The 17,364-nt window shown below is 48.4% G+C and overlaps 1 protein-coding gene across 12 annotated transcripts in view; it reads left to right on the top strand.

Moving 5' to 3' along the window:
• The window catches only part of fid (class I SAM-dependent methyltransferase fire dancer), a 25,373-nt gene extending 8,068 nt beyond the window's left edge, over positions 1-17,305 (top strand). For 7 of the 12 annotated variants that reach the window (XM_018031346.2, XM_026816933.1, XM_026816930.1 and 4 more), the window contains 7 exons: positions 6,464-6,680; positions 7,378-7,481; positions 7,763-7,954; positions 8,284-8,426; positions 8,635-8,761; positions 9,183-9,626; positions 9,713-17,305. In XM_018031346.2, coding sequence (XP_017886835.1) covers positions 6,512-6,680; positions 7,378-7,481; positions 7,763-7,954; positions 8,284-8,426; positions 8,635-8,761; positions 9,183-9,626; positions 9,713-12,319 — 3,786 coding nt within the window. In that variant the 5' untranslated portion in view covers positions 6,464-6,511 and the 3' untranslated portion in view covers positions 12,320-17,305. Of the gene's footprint in view, positions 1-1,927; positions 3,173-6,463; positions 6,681-7,377; positions 7,482-7,762; positions 7,955-8,283; positions 8,427-8,634; positions 8,762-9,182; positions 9,627-9,712 lie in introns of all 12 variants that reach the window. The other 5 variants (XM_026816936.1, XM_026816935.1, XM_018031353.2 and 2 more) reach the window with 3 other exon arrangements.
• Positions 17,306-17,364: the final 59 nt, after the last annotated feature.

Below are 17,364 nucleotides of genomic sequence, written 5' to 3'. Positions count from 1 at the left end.
GGGGTACCCCTTGCAAAAATCTCGGAAAAATCGAAAATTTTTTTTTCTTGTTTATTATTAGCAATGCTCTTTCGACGTCTGATTTCTTTTTAAAAAATGCGTTTCTAAAGTGCATAAACTTTTGGGATTGACTGTATAGCCAATAAATCCTTAATAAACCCGATCTCCCGTCTTCTCGTTCGCACGCGAACTCTTACTTTCGTCCAGTCATCGTTCACGCGTTCACGATCGTCGTCGATCTCATTGACCGACGACGACGACGATCGACCAGACAAAAGTTTATTATGAAAAAATGTTCAAACGATTCGATCGGTGTTGGATCGGGTTCGCGAACGAGGGGGATCGATCTTTCGTCGCCAGTGTCCTTGATCCCAGAGGGACCGACCGACGCACGAGACGAATGATACGATACGACAGGGTTTTCCAAACTATGTTTCGCTGAACCTGAATAGGTGTTGCGAAATGTTCGATTGTAGAAAAAGTTTGGGACACCGTGCGCTTCGGGCGTCAAGGATACTTGGTTCACGTCGGCGGACCGTGTCAATGACCGATCTCGCATGCTCGATCAACAAAATAAAGAGAATAGGCACCGAAAAACGTGCAGAGAAGTCGCTAAAATCGGGACAAATATTGTCGCCGCGGAGGCGTCGAAGATACGCAACGAAACATTGGAGGAAAAAATTGCACGACGAGTCGGCTCATTCGATCGGTTTAACGGATCGCCGAGACGCTTCGATCGGAGCCAAAGGCAGGATGGTCGAATAAATTCTAATTGGGTCGAAGATTGCTCGCCTGCGAACCATTTATTGCGGCGGAACTGGAACTCGATTCGCGAAGGACGGCCGTACAAGAAAAGACCGCCGCAAACGTCATCGCGCAAACGGATCCGCTTCGACACATTTTTCCTTTTCTCGTTCTCCGTTCCGTGCATTTGCGAACGGCGTTAATTGAATGCGAACACTCGGTCTCATTACGAATCGATGTCAGCTTCGTTTAGATTCTAGTTTTATCTGATTCTTCTGAACCGACGACGGCTCGTTCGCTCGACGTGCGTAGAGAAGAGAATCGATCGAAGACGACGTAGGCAGGATTTGAAATCGCGTTCGACTGCTATCTCGCTTCTATCTTCGTTCCTTTCTCTTTACCACTTTCACTGTCACTCGACTGCGAATTCCGCTTAGGCGTTCCCAGCCACAGATTCCTATCTCCAACGAAAGTCCTCGAATCGTTCTTATTGTCGGCGCGCTTAAAAAATATTCGCAGAATCGGCTCTCCGTTCTCGTTCGACAAAGCTCCGTTCTCGCTCGATCGATCGATGCTCGTTCGTCCTCGATTACGGAGAAACCTGAATTCGCATTTTGAAATATGCTCGTGTCCACGGCGACGAGCCGTGCGCGTGTCAAAGGCAGAGGGTGCACGTGCGACGCGGTTTGACGTGCGTTCGGTCCAGCGGCGAACGTCCTTTAAACGAGTTAAACCAACGCATCGAAATTAACCCGGTTACGCGAACAGAGCATATCGAATGAGTTCGACGCGCAGCCGCTCGCATCTCTGGCGTCAGAACGTACATACACGTGTCTATTCAAGTAGATCGTGGTAGAACGTTTGCGTAGGTTGATTATCCGAGAACAGAGGAAACGGAAGCGGGACGAGTCCTCGAGGAACTCGCCGCGCCAGACGTAAAATGCACGCAGGCAAACCTTAGAGGGATCGTCCTCAGATGAGATTCATTGGAAAACGTGTAAAAAGATGTGTAAGGACGATGCTCGAAACTGAAGGAACGTTTTTATTTATTTATTTATTTATTTATTTATTTGTTGACGGACGAGCCCTTTGATCTACAATTAGGTGGAAAATCTCAGTGATAAAAGAATGACCGATGAGTCTGTCTTGGACGATTTCACGGAGAGCGACGAATGTTTTCCAGAGCGGAGAACGGCAGCGATCTCGATGCACGCGGATCGTGACACGAACAAAGAACGAGAGAGGGAGGAAAAGGGGAACGGAGTGTCTCTCTAATGAAGATTCGCTCGATGCTCTGTGTTTGCACGCACGCGGAATGCAGAGATGTAGTACGGGCAGGCCGCGAAGGGTGGTGGGTGGTAGCTGGGAGACAGGATCCGAGCCGGCGGCCCAGTTAGAGGGAGAAACGGAGGCCTCTTTGTTTCCCTTTGAAGGCGGTCGGGTAGGTACCACCTGCTACTGCCGCCGCTATCGGCGGCGGCAGCGGCGGCGGCGGCGGTAACACGAATCGAGTGCAGTGATGCTGTCCACGGTTCCACGGATTGATCCCGTCGTTCCACGTTCTCGTAGAGCCAAGAGTCGCGAAGAAGATCCACGTTCCCCTTTGACGCGGCGACGACGACGACGACGACGACGACGACGACGACGACGACGGTGTGCACGCCGGGGCTTCGATTCGCCGTGTACGCGAGTGAGAGGAATCCGATCGATCTCGAAGAGCGACGATGCTTTTACAGACGGAGCATCCCTTCTCCGTTCTTGTTCGAGAGCTTTGATCCGCTTCCTCGATCCCTGCACACGTGCTTCCTCTCTGTCCTTCGGAATCAGTGGATCGGTCTCACTCGCCTTCCGGAGAGGATCTCGTAATCTTCGGTGTTCGAAGGAACGTTCGTCGTCGACCGAACCGTCGGTTAAACGCTCGCCAAAAGTTTCGATTGGAAACTGGAAAATGTGATCTCGTCTGGTACGGCGAGAATGCCTAGAAAGAGAGCAAAATCGAGAACTGTCTCGACGAGAGCCACCGAGCCCGGATTCCCGTGAAGAGAGGAAAAGGGGGACAGAAATTACAGGAGGTAGAAGATAAACGTCTCGAAGCGAGTGGTCACCCATCGATGGGGAGGAGCGTCGTCGACCTGATGACGTTCCTGGACGTCTGCCAGCTGTACCTCCAGACGAAACGGAAGTCGCGCAACCTGTACACCCTCTGGGCCATCGTCACGTTCATTCGTACCGAAGACACCGGCGACTTCCTTCGCTGGTGCCGGGCGTACACCGTTCCCCATCTGCGACACAAGAGCGACCGCGTGACCGCCGACGAGAAAGAGAGAAAGAGAGTGGACAAGCTGATTCTGAAGCTCCTCCAGGAGTTGTTCTACTGCGGATGCATACCGCCTGGCGAGGTCGGTCCGTGACGACGACCCATCGGGACGTAAGTCCCACCAATTGTATCTAGATTTCATTGCCGGCAGTCCGACGGGCGATCGTTTCAGATGTTTCTGAAGGTATCGTCTAGTTCGGTTGATCATAAGTACGAGACGATAGTTCACAGACGGTCTTCGCAGTCGCTCGAAGCGAGTGAACTTGGACTCGAATTCAGCCTCTATAGGGAGGATCGATCTACCTGTAGATTCCATCTGGGGTTCGCAATCGTTCTTGCCCGACATTGTTTTTTGTGCGACTCCGCAGACGTCTCGTTGCAGGGTTCTTCTTTTTTCAACGGAGAGGCCCCTCGACCTGTTTGCGTCGTCGACGTCGACGAGTGTCGACGACGGCCGTCTCGACGAGCCGAGAGCCCTCCGGCGTTGCGGCGGACAGGAGCTCTCGGAAAGGATGCCGAGAACTCGCGCTCGGTCACGGAGACGACAGGCTCTGATACTGGCAATGGGTTTCCGAACAGTTACTAGATATCAGAAGTTTCGCGAGCCTATTGAAAAAGTTGTTGCACCTTGAATTCTCACGTCGAACGAGAGACTTTTGTAATTTTGTATAATTCTGAATAGGAAAGACCAAGTGTTCGTCCTGTACGAGAATCGAGCGTACTTGTACGTCGTCAACGATGACGATTCTCGCGTTTCTGATGGGCTGACGGACATTGGTACTCGTGGCGAATATCACCGATCAGATCGACGTATGTAGAGCACTTTCCGGTAGATAAAATCCAGTCGTACGGACAGCCGGTCCTTGTATCTCGTATCGTTTTCACGTTCGGGCTGTCGACGAGGAAATTGCGGACGGTCCGATCGATTGTCCAAAGCAAGATCCTGTCGCTCGTTCGGCCGACTCTGATCGCGAACAATTACCTGCTCTGTTTTCGACGTCGTTAGAAAGTTTGAACCTTTCTCGGTTCTCGGAACAAATTATTCCTGCCTCTCCAAGCGATCGACCTTCTCTCGCAGATCCACGCGGAGCCATGATTTAAACCAAGTAAAACGGAGAGTGAAACCGTTACGGCGCAAACAATGGTTTCGGTAGGAGTAACTTGGTTGTAACCGATTATGTAGGACGTACGGTGCAAACTCGGCTCTCCGGACATCGTTCCGAGGTAATCTCGAGATAGCTGTTCGCTGGTCAATACGCGATTCGTTACGATGCGACGGGGACGATAACGCAATTAATTAGGTCGAACATATGCTACCTGTGGCTTTTGGCTCGACGCGGCTCAACCGAAAATTTTCCCGACGTTCCCGACGTTTATGTCCCGATCGAAAACGAGGTATAAACGTCTCCTACGAGTTACATTTCAATATCGATCGAAAAATTCTCTGCGAAAACCAACAAGACGAAGTCGATTACTATGTCACTCGCGACGCAACGTCGAGTCGTCTACGATGAACGAACGCTTGACGTTGACGACGTTGAATGATCACTGGTCATAGGGCGAGCTCTTAAAATCGGGGACAAAGTTTGTCCACGGCTGATTTCGTTTCGGTAGAAACAGGTTGGATGATCCACTGTGTTAAAATAGCTCGAGTTCTTTTAGCTATACGGCGACCTCGAAGTTGCGCAGCGTCCGGAAACGCGGAAGTTCCCCAGGTTGTTACTTGTCGGAGGGGTGGGCAAGTCGACGGAAGTACCGGGAGACGAGTATTTTTAAACCCCCTCTTTCAAAAGACTTTGTCTCGGAACTTTAGGAAACTTTTCAACTCTGACCTTTCACGATACTTGCCGCCTTGGGGCTGACACCGTTTCACGTAAAAGTGTTTAAAAATTCCCAAAAGAGACTCGGTGCGCAATAATTGTCCAACAGTCTGAACGTGTCCAGTGACTCGTACAACGAATCCTGAATCGTCTAGGAGATTATATGGCACTTTAAACGACCATGTAAACGATGAAATTGCACTCGAAACGAGCGTCTCGTCCATTTATGCGTTTGATAACGTGTTCTAGGACCGAGGAGGATCGCGTCGCTGTAATTATCCGGCTGAACGTCGCGCAGAAACGTAAAAGTCAGCCGGGATTAAGTCGTCGCGAGTTTAATAAGCATCGACGATTCCCGTGAAACGTACGAGGCTGGGCAGGGGCACGGTGGCGTTCGATAAATGAAAGCGTCGAGAAAGTGTGAAACCGGTACCTTCAAAGCCGGAATCTCTCACCGATTACGGGATATCGATCGGTGGATGACCAAATAAAATTGACGGCTGTCTACGACTCGACTACTACTGAGAACGAAAGCGCCGCTGGAACGGAACATATTTTTGATCGCTGAACAACTTCGTAGACCGAAAGAAATTTCTTTTATTTAGTTATTTTTATTTTTGTTTATTTCACGGGTGAGAAACCTATCGAAACACAGTGTAGCAGTGATACAGAGCAGGAAGTTGAAGCTAACGGCGTAGGAGGTTGTTAAATATATGAAAGATAGACGAAGTAAATATAAAGATATCTTGCGATATCGTACGAGTTGCGATATAAAATGCATATGAAGCTAAAAGGTACTGTTTCGTCTGAGAGAACGCGAGAGGTCATTGAGGTTGATTTCCTTTAAGAGAGGAGGAGAATCAACTTTATGATTTAGTATGTTTGCAAGAAAGATTAATCCAGAGATCGTTCTTCTGTCGTCAAGTGTAATTATACCAAATTTCAGCACGATCGAGGTGTAAGCATGGTCATGGGGGGATGTTCAGTAAAAATTGAACTGAATAATTTCGTCGATTAAACACGTTCACGATTCCCATGAATCGATGTCCCAATCTTGTCAGCGAGCTCTGCGCGTTGCGAGAACAATTGAAAGAATGTTTCGACGAGGTCGAAAGAGACGCGAGTTATTTTTTCCTCCTTTGTGTCGCTGATGCGCGAGACGAGGTGTCGCGGATTGTTCCCAGCGCGAGTAAATGAGAATCTAGGGCGAATCGACATATGCCCAACGTTCGTTGAAGCGAAAAAGAAACGCGATGCTAGCGTCAAAGCGAGGAGATGACCGTTTGGGCAAGGATTTTCGTGGAGAGTAAAACGTTGGGAGGAAATCGGGACGGAGTTGACCCTGACGGTCTCGGGTGGTTCGATCCAAGTTCTCGCCTACTTAGAAGCTAGGATCGCTTTCGTTCGCCGGTGATTCTCGACCGAGACAGTCTGCTTCAAGATAGAACTCGTTCGGTTCACCCTTTTCCATCTCATTTTATTCGTTTTATGCACTTTAGTTGATAACAGGTCACATGAATCGTGACTACCGATCGTACAGGTTCTCCTTTAATCCATAAGCGTGAATCGACTATGTTTTCAGTATCGCGGACACGCGTGTGGATGAGGGTAAATCATCTCAGCGAGAGGGATGTCTGAAAGCGAGGGAGAGCACGTGGCGCGGTCGGTGGCCTTGGAACAAGCCTACGTTCACGAGGTTTACGAACAATGCGCCGAGAAGACTGTCCAAACCAGGCACTGGCCACGGATCTACCAGTTCCTCGAGGAGCTCGAACCCGGGGCACTCGTCTGTGACATTGGTAATTATATTCTGTGAGATGCAAACCGGACCGACGTCCACCGGCAGATTTGTCTAATCCGTGAAATTTCTCTAAATTAATCTGGATAACACGTCGAGGCGTTCGTTCGTTCGTTCGTTCGTTCGTTCGTCGATGATCATTCATCGACGTCTATTTTTCTCGAGACCCGTCATCTTAGCCCGGTTTTCCTCTCGACTTCGGTCACCAGCGCTTTCACATGATCGATCGACCTCCGTGCGCGGCTCGATCCCACGTAGCGTTCGAACGAGTCTGAAATACCGTGGGACACGTTCTCCGTGGATTACACAAACTCATCGAGGAACGGCGAACTTTAAAGCCGATTCCCGGCGCCGCCCGTCGTGTCCCGGCTCTGATCCACTTTTCGCGCGGCCGCCGGCCTCCGTTCCGAGTGACACTCGGCTGGCTGAGACTCGTGGAACTGCCTCTTGCGACACCGATCAGCTGAGCGAATCGCTGAACCGGAATCGCTCCACCCGGATCTTTCATCGATCGTCTACGTCATACCAACGGTTACCCTGCTATTTCCTTCGAAACCAATTACGACCTCGTCTCGTTGGATTCTTTGCGAGATATCGAAATGACGCGTGTATCGTTGAGAAACTGATTCATAGCTCGTTAGAATTTGCTGGAGGTTCGAATTCGTTGGCTGACGAACGACCGAATGATTTTGCTTCAGGTTGTGGCAACGGGAAGTACCTGAGCGTTAATCACAGCGTCTTTAAGGTGGGAGTGGACCGGTGCAAGCGTTTCACGGATATCGCGCGTGAGAAGGAAAATGAGGTGAATATATCATTTTGAAAAAAAAAAAAAGACGAGAGATCCGACACCGGAAATCGGTTCTTACTTTCTTACGTCCGTATCCTGTATCTGAACCGCGTTTAATCATGTCCTGAACGGATTTTACCTACCTACTGTCATTCAAACGCAACTGACACGTTCCGTGGAAATGAAACATCGTACGATAGATGAAAATCCGACGCGTCGATCGTTTTAACGTTTAAACATTGATTCTTATTTTGGAGGCAGATCTCATTGAAACTGAACGCCGTTTCACGCCGTAGGTATTGATCTGCGACAATCTGGCCCTGCCGTTTCGAGATGAAAGCTTCGACGCGGTGCTTTCGATCGCCGTGGTGCACCACTTTGCCACGACAGAGAGGCGGGTGCACGCACTAAAAGAGCTTGCACGGGTGTTGCGGATCGGCGGCCGCCTGGTCATATCAGTATGGGCCATGGAACAAAGGCACAGAAAGGTAAAACACGACACACGTTCCGTTCTCCATAAAGAGACGATCTGTAGTCAGTTCTCCAGTCACCGAGGCGTTCCATTACGAATTGTAAGGACTCGAATTCGTCTGTTGTTCGAAATCGTTGAGCACGTTTCGGATTAAACACCTAGGCTGTTCGATTCGGTTTATAAGGAATTTCGTTCGACACAATTCAATTCGAACGCGAGCAATGAAACGCGAGCACGACGGTCGATCGGTAAAGGCTCTCCTTCTCAGACGATGCGAATCTGTTGCTGGGAAATGTGCAACCATTCGACGTGTCGCGATTCGAAGATCATTTTTACAATTTTTAGTTCGAGTCTCAAGATGTGTTGGTGCCATGGCCCAAGGCGTACTGCATGCGCTCTGCATCGGACAGATCGAGACGCTCGGGTGCACCGCACGCCGCTGACTTCTATCCTCGTCAGAACCAAAAATACGTATCGTCTTCGAAAAGGTATGTATAAGACATGGGAGAGAAAGAGAAAGAGAAAGAGAAAGAGAGAGTGAGGGAATGAGTACGAAGGAGAAATTATTTATAATTCTGTGTTAATGAAATTGCATTCCTATCAGCTTTTCCTACATCCTGCCGCTCTTGGAACGATATCTCGAACTCGACATAGCAGGCTCGTTAATTATTATCGTTAATGGCGTTTTTGTTACAGAACCGGGCAGCGAAAATGCAAGAGCAAAAGCTACTGGATCGATCCGATATTCAGCCCGTCACCGTCGACCAGCAGCTTGTCCAGCCCGAACGAGACCTGCTACAGCTTTTTTCGTCGAGCTCTGCAGGTAAACCCAGCCCGCGTTGTCACGCGTTGCACGATCGCGTGCTATCGCTGAAATTGCCTCTCGTTTCCATACGCGAACTCTCCGCGACACGATCATTTCCCGCAATAGGTGGCCGAAACGTGGTCTGTGCCCGCTCATCGATTCGTAGATACGTGCACACGGAGCGTCTCTCCTATACGAGAAATCAGGCTAACTGCTCGCGGAACACGGTTCGTATGATGCAATTGGAACGGGCAGAATGCGACGTGGATCGTTCGTCAGCGGGGTGCACGAGTAATTTCGCCTCGCGTTGTTTGCTTCCCTCGCGGATGTTCGATAATCGATGGGAACGAGATTGTTCGGGCTGTTTGCTTGGAAATCGGAATCTCCAGCGTTGATTTCCTTGAAATTAAAAACCCGTTCCTATCGTCGTCCTCTTTAGAAATTGGCTGGAGGCAGGCGAGGATCTGGCGGTCGGCCGTGGTTCTTCGACAGCTGGCAGAGCGGCAATGGAAAGAATCGGAAGAGCTACGAGGATGAACCGCCGGATGCGGACGAGTTGCCCATCGAGTTACGCCGCGTGGAGGACGTCAACATGACGTTGAACAAACAATCGGACTCGCTCAGCATCAAGTCGAAGAGCCTCGGCGACATCCTGGAGATCCAGCGATTGGATCTCGTGCGATCCAGATCGAGCATTCCCGGTCTGTGCTCCGTGTTAACGTCGGAATTGAACCTGGACGGGGAATCGAGAACGTCGTCGTCGATGAGCGGCTCGAAGCCGCGGCTGGTCAAGCAGAAGACCCATCTCGTGGACGACATCGGTTTGGAAAATCCTGACAACACTGCCATTCAAGAACTAGCTAAGGACATTCCAGACTTTCAGGTCTTTACCGTCTTTACTCTCTGTTTGATCGAAACGTCCCTCACAGATGATTCGAATCCCTTTTGTTTTACCGTTGATCATCGCAGGTCTCTCCTGGTCATTGTTCCAAGCGGGGGAGCATCCTGAAGCAGAGCTCGATGAACGAAGAGCTGATGTCTACCGAGAGGCTGGAGGAGAAGGAGAGGGTGCGACGTAACATCATGAAACAAGCGTCTCTGAACGAGGATATCATCTGCAAGGGCAGAACGTTCGAGTCCCTCCGGGAGTCCCTTTACTCCGCGAACGCGACGAAGAGGTTCCAACTGTTGAAAAGTGGCCTTACGAACAAGATAAGACAGTCAACGACGAACATCGAGGTGTCCGGGATATCGATCAAGAACGGGTTCGTGAAGATTCTGCAGGGGTGGAAGTCCAGCGATAGCGACACGACGTCGAACGCGGGCAACGACGAGGCGCGGACGAATAACAACGACTCGAAGGCTCAAACGGGGACCGTGATAAAGAGAGAGGACGGCATCGAGAGGCGCCTGTCGCGCGAGGACGGTTCGGACTCGTCGAAGGACAGCAGTCTGCAGAGCGACACGAGCGTCGACTCCGAGGACAGCCTCGTGTCTGTGATCTTCGTGCCAAAGCAGGACGCACAGGCTACGACAGACGCGGTCGTCCCGACTTCGAACGGCAACAATCACTCGAGCAGCTCAGCGCCGTCTTCGCCGCGCGTCAAGAATCCACCAGATACGCCTAACTCGAGAATCAAAGTCGTCCCCGTGTCGCCGTTGCTCAAACAGTTCCCGACTACTAATAAGATAGCTCCGTCTAGTCCACCGAACTTGTCCCCTCGCACGTTGAACTCCGCGTTGATCAGATCGAACCAATTTTTCGTTTCTACTCCTGTTAACAGCCAGCAGCAGCAGCAGGTAGAGAAGAATGGGAAGAGGCCGGAGATCTTCAATAACGGTTATCATCAGCCAAACGGAGAACAGCAGTGTAACAAACAGAATGCGGAAACCGATATCGTCCCCGAAGCGAAGAAACCCAGCCTGCAAGCTATACGCGCTTACAGATCGATGACCGAGAGTCTGGAGATCGAGGAACAACACATCGTCAAAGACACTGCTCGACTTTTGCCTAATACCGACGAGATTCCCGAGTCGCACGAGAGGATTACGTTCGACGTTAACAAGGAGGAGGAGAATCGCAAAGTCAGACTGGACCAGATCAAGGAGCTGTTGAGACAGAAGCCCGGATTCGCGACCAGAACCAAACAGTCGTTTCCTCTGGTCAGAAGAGCTTCAACGACGGCCACGGGTCGCTTGGAGACCGTCACGAAAGTTCTCCCACGGCTGCTGTCGCTGGAATTGTTCAATCCCGAGACCGACGACTTGGACAGCGATTCCAGCGGTGTATCCTCGCCCGATTCGGTAGGATCCGTGATCAGCGTGATCTCGGACGAGAGGTACATGGCCAAGAAGGATAACAATAAGTCGGAGTGCACCGAGTCCGAAGTGTTGGACAGTTCAGCGGAGAACGTGTCCGACCCGAGCGAGCTGACCGCGGACGAGTCGCCGGGGTACGTGGCTGATTCGAAGGAGGTGGAGAAGGCCACGAGCGGCGGCCTTCCTAGAGTCCTAGAAGCTGCAGCCAGTGCCGCCACTTCCTCGGAAGATGCCGTGGAAACGGCTGTTACGAAAACGCACAGCGAACCGTACACGGAGACAGCACGACGAGACGGCGTCGAAGAGACAACTTCCGAAAGTAAGATTCGAGTGAAGTCCGACATTCAGTTACCGGAAATGGAAGACACCTGGAACGAGGAGTGCCGGAAACATCTGATAGACCTCACCGAGAAGCTCAGCGAGAACTTGATGTATAAGTTGGACGAGAACAAGTCGGACCAGAGGATCCCGGACGAACGAAAGGACCTGGACAAGCCTATCATCGAATCTCCTTACGACGTCTCGAAACCTGCCAAGTCCAAGTACAACGACTTAACGAACACGATCGCCTGGCTGAGTAACACCAGCAACGGGTTCCACGAACGCCCCGAGAAGATAGAGAGAATTCAAGAGGACAAGTCTATACACAGAAGCAAGTCGGACGACATAGTGGACGGATTCGTGATGGTATCGAACACCGGGGAGTTTCTGAACGATAAAGAGACGACGAGCCTGGAGAAGAACACTGAGAAGCCTCGCCTGAGAACCGCGAACTCGATGGAGTCCAGCGACATCGGCGAGTCTGTCAACACCATCAGTTTCAGCGACGGGAGCCGCACGGGTTCTACCGGGAGATTGTGCAGCAGCATGGTTTCTCTGCTGTCGAACAACGCTGAGTACCCGAAGTCGTATGCCGTCGAGTCGAAACGAAGACTGCAACTGCAGAGGAGGTCGGCCAGCGAGGAGACACCGGCTAGGTACCCGGACAGCAGCAAACGTAGCACGGACTGTCTGGTGACGACGACCGCGAGCAACGATTCGCTGAGCGTGTCGTCGTCGCAGGAATCGTTGCCGTCCGATCGCGGCGGCGGCGGCGGCGGCGCGATCACCTACCATCAGTACTACCACGTGTTCAGGGAGGGCGAGCTGGACCAACTGATCAATAAATACGTGGAGAACTTGCACATTATCTCGTCCTACTACGACCACGCGAGCTGGTGCATCGTTGCGGAGAAGGTACAGGTCTGGACCATATGACTCGAGGCAGACACCCCGGTTATTCCCTTCTCGCGCCTCGCGCGTCGCCCCGCTTAGATCACACAGGTAGGCTGCGGATTCTGTGCGTTTAATCCATTATCACGTCAAGAACGACCGTTTCAATTAGGTTTTAAAATGATACCAGCAATGCGTTTTTGTTTTGCATAAAGGTCCGCGGTCTACCGGGTCACGAAGGATAATCGGCTGACGAAGGAACACAGGTCAGTCCGGTCTGTTTGTTATTCGGATGAACAGGTCGATGGTGTGCATTGATAAAAACGTGATTATCCAGTAGTTAACGGAGATGAATTTATTATGGCTTTTCACGTTGTTGGTCGCGAGCATGTACGAATTGTGGTCAGGGCTATCGGATTCATTTGCTTTCTTATCAAAAGGAAGCTCGAGGTGTAAGGATGTAAATTGGAGAGAGAGGCGTGTTTCATTACCCTTAGATCAGAATTACAATGTCCGTGAATTCTATTGATTTGTAAATTCTGTTGATGGCTACGAGGATTAAGAAATTTGGAGGGCAGAAAGAGAGAAGGGGGGCGTGTAAATATGTAAGATAAAACGAGAGTAAAACACGTTTCCGATGTAAACGCACAGATCGGCGAACAAATTACGATTCATCGGATAAGCGACACTGGTAGGATAGCGACTTTTATCGTCCGTCTAAGTGCTTGACCAAATACTTGTCTACACCGTTCGTTTCCTCGTATCATTGTTTCACCGGTTCTAGTCGATTACGTGATAAAACATGATCATAGTTTGCTCGTTTCGTTCTGTACGATATTCCCGATCTTTCCGTCGTCGAAATTCCGCGAGAACGGACACGATGACAACAACGTTCTTCTCTCTACCGTGCTAGCATTTTTAATGTGTACGTTCAACACTCTCCCTACTATCAATATTGTCTTCTGCATAGTCGCATAAATATTTTTCTCTCAAAATTTCTACTCTCTTCATTGTTCTACTACGAGTACTTTAAAGAGAGCGGGACACCTTCCTCCGCTCTTGTCGAAGCGTTACTTAATACCGTGTTAATACAAAAGAACGTACGTGGATTTTAATTTGACTTTAATCAGAAGGATCACAAACGTAGGCTTTCATTTGGACATGATTATTGTAAATATGACTCGACGAACACCAGTAGAACAGTAATAGAACAGTTTCTAAGTATGGGAAGGATGCTTCACTAACGAGTCGTTAGGGTAACAAATTACAGAGGAAGCGGTGTTCCACATTGACGAACGTTATTGCGTTATTACCAAGAGGAGATCTAGCTGACGAAAGAGGAAGACGTCAGAAGTCATTGAAGAGTCACGACGCATAGAAAACCGTTGGACACGTTGAACCGAAACATTCTGTGAAATTCTCATACCGTGACGATCTCGTTCGCTCTGCCTCGGAATAATTTTCCTTCGAGGGTGTAGCGTGTACATATGCATAAAACCAACTCGAGGTCAGTTACTTCGGACAGCGTTTACACTGTACATCGTTTAGGATGCTGACAGAGGTGCGTGAGAAGATCGAGTCGAAAGTAGAATAGAAGAAATGCACTCGGACAGTTTCATTGATCCAACGTGTCTGTACGAAACTCGTCAAGGAAGTAATTAGGAGCGGTAGAATTTTACATAAAAAGGACCAAAGTAAAAACGCAGAGTACGTCGATTCTTGTCATCGGTGCTGCGAATCGAGTTCCGATCACTTGCGTCCGCGAGAAGCGTTGGGCAGAAAGAGGAATTCTCATAAAGTAATCGTAATACCGCAATAACTATCGGACCATTCGACGACAGTATACCATTGTTACAGCGAGATGTACCACGATTCACTCTATGTGATGGCACAAACGAGAAAAGTGTGCTGAATAGCCGGCGATGTTGTATCGGAAAGTTGAGTGATACGTGAGTGTGAGAAGAACGAACGAAGATCGTTTGACGAGTATGGGGAAAGTTTCACAGATTATTAGGTGATGTTATGCTCGATAAGGTTACGACGAGCACACTTTGGTACACTTCTTTTGTAAATAGTTAATATCTAACGTATAAATACGTGTATAGATAAGAAATATGTGGACGATCTTCTTAGTTCCGAGGAGTTTCGACTTCTTACGTTTATCTCTATTAAAAGAACGTTCCGCCGTTGAATTTACTTTAGTGGTTGTGGTTTCCTCTACGAGATAGATAGCGAATATAGGTATTAATTTTACTGTCGGAGAAAGGGTTCCCGCGTGTTCGGAGAAGTAAGAGGAGCGAACGAACGCACGATCGCGATTTTTCACTGGAAGCCTAACCGTCGCTCGTTCGTATTAATTATCATCACATCGGTTTCAAGCGGTACTTTTGATGAGTTCTTTTTCGTTCCTCTACTTCATGACACCTGCGAGCTTCTCAGTCGACGTTACGATCTATAATATATAGGGTATCCTAGTAAAAGTATCGAAGAGAGGTGATTCTGTAAGCGTTTCTGAACAACAATTTCCTTTGCCAAAATACAAAGCGAGGCTTTTGGTTTTTAAATTATTAACGAAAGACACTTACCAATGAAAGCACGTGTAGGGCCCGCGCTAAGCCACGACCGAACGTCACGATCAAAGCCAACCTACCCGTGGCCCTAAGCTAACCTAACCTAATCTAACTTAATAATTCGAAAACCGTGGCTCACTGCCATTTTTACCAAAGGAAATTGTTGTTCAGAAACACCTCAAGAATCATCCCTTTTCGGCTCTATCACTTTTTCTGGGACACCATGTATAAATAACGTGCGTGTATGCAGACGCATAATACAGACCTATCTTCCAAGATCGATCTTGAGAACACGACGATGATGGTAGTTAGATAGACGCTGGAATTGTGTGCGAATCATTCCAATGTATTCTCATCGAACTTTCAGTTGAAGCGACCATAGTCTTCCCCGATGTGTACATAATGTACATTACACACTTGTTACTCTGTCCTGTCGTAGCTGCATCGAACGGATATATTAATTAATTAAGATTGTCGCGCGTGCCAGTAAAATAACAATTTAAAATCCCAACGGAGACTAGTAAAGTGGACAGAAAAGAACGCGAGGAGAAACTGTTGGATTCAAAATGCTGCATCTAGAGAAGGCTGTGCTCGACATAGCTTAGACGTGTACATACATAATTTACGCGTATGTTGTAGCTACAGAATAACGTTGCAACTACATACGCGTAAGAGTAAAAACACATGCGTACAAAATGAAGACGTACATAAATGCACAGATATTAGACGGTGTATAAGGTCTAATAATCCCACAACTTATATAGCGAATATTTAAAAAGAGAAAAATACGAATTGTTCTTGGCGCGTATACACATGTATTTATTCCCCTTCCATCCGACGAACGTCTGTATAAATAATTAATTATCGCCAGGATGACACGGGGTCCGGTGTCGCGTACGAGTTTCCGTGTGTACAGACGATCGAGATGATTTGGAAATTTTTTTATCGAAGAGAACGAGAAACAAATTCTGCCGAATAATTGGAAACGGATCTGTTTCTCGTCTGAAAGATGTCCTGCGAACGCGCGCGCACAGAAAAGTTGTACGTATCCGAAGAACACGATTCTAATATAGAAATGGTGCTATTTACGGAGTAATCCCCTTACCACCGGGGGACCACTGTTGTGATTTAGAAAATGATTCCATGATTCTCAATTGAACCGCACGACGAGTATACCAGGGTAATAGTTCGAACGAAACGAAAAGTATAATCGCAATAAAATTGTAAGGCGATCTCCCGACTCTAAACGTAATCACGCATGATTCGATGTATAATACTCGCTTGTGGAAATAGTTCTGTCGCCAAAAGTTACCACCGTTGATGAAACTCGCATATACACGCATAATATAATAATATACATATAATAGTTCATATCAATTATAAAGAGGAGAAACACGGATTTATCATCGAATAGTTATGAACCTGCGAGCAAGACCGTCTCGGTTTATTATATCTACTGTCATCTATATCGACCGACACGAATATATCTAACGACGAGTAGCGTGTCGTGCGTGACTTTTTTGAAAGCGTTTAATTCTAAGTGGACATAAACGGAGAACGGTGCGAGATATCTATTCGGTAATTAAGTACGATTCTAGCTTGGGGGGCAGGCCGGGGGTACACACATTTGCTATTCGAACGGTACCTCTGAAACGTTTCAAAAAAAGAAAAAAAATATTGACAATATATATACATGTGATCGACGGATGGTTCCATCACAGTTTTGTAAACTATACGTCGTATTTCTATAGGATATATCAATCGGGGAATTGAGGAAGTGACAGAAGGGGCACGCGTCGTTAAATGTTAGAAATGAGAAATCCGACCAGAGTCGATCGAGAGAGGCAAAACTTTCAACGGGTTTCGCGTGCAAGAACGTACGAACGATTCGTAGTGACGACCGCGACCTGGTCCCTCGAATCGGATCAGGAGACAGAGATTCACGTGTCCCTGACAATTCTCTCGTTCCCCCGCTTTAATGTCGATGTCGTATAAAGACATAGTTTTTCCCTTTGTTTCGTTCGTTTGTCTATCCGTGAAGGATCCTCCGGATCGAAGAGCAGTTCTCCGTGGACCATCTCGAATTTTTATTTCGTCTCTCATCGCGATCCCGAGTGATGACAGAATAGAAATCCAAGACACGCGCCTGGGGGCAGTTGTCTCTCGGTCTGGACGAGGCCTTACACTAATTTTAACCGTACTTCTTTGCGGCACACACGTTCAAGGCGTTCATTGAAACTTTCCATAACGATATACCGAATTATCGATTCAGTGCACCCGATGTATTAATTGAAACGTGTAATTCGTTTTGAGCGTCGTAACTACGTTAGGCACGTTCGACATCAGACCAGACCTCTATTTTATACCTGTATTTCACGATCAGGATATTAGAACGATTATCTACTGCGCATTATTATGTACATGTAAATTTCGTTTAATAGAGATACAATATTTCATATTTCTTACGGAATTATTGACTGTCGTACCCCTTGTGAACGATTCGCGTTTGTGACAAGGCCC

The sequence above is a fragment of the Ceratina calcarata genome, unplaced genomic scaffold (genome assembly GCF_001652005.2).
Source record: "Ceratina calcarata isolate Rehan_Ccalc_2016 unplaced genomic scaffold, ASM165200v1 scaffold551.2, whole genome shotgun sequence".
Lineage (NCBI taxonomy): Eukaryota > Metazoa > Arthropoda > Insecta > Hymenoptera > Apidae > Ceratina > Ceratina calcarata.
The sequence above is the reverse complement of the archived record's forward strand: the minus strand, read 5'-3'. Positions and strand labels throughout refer to the sequence as shown.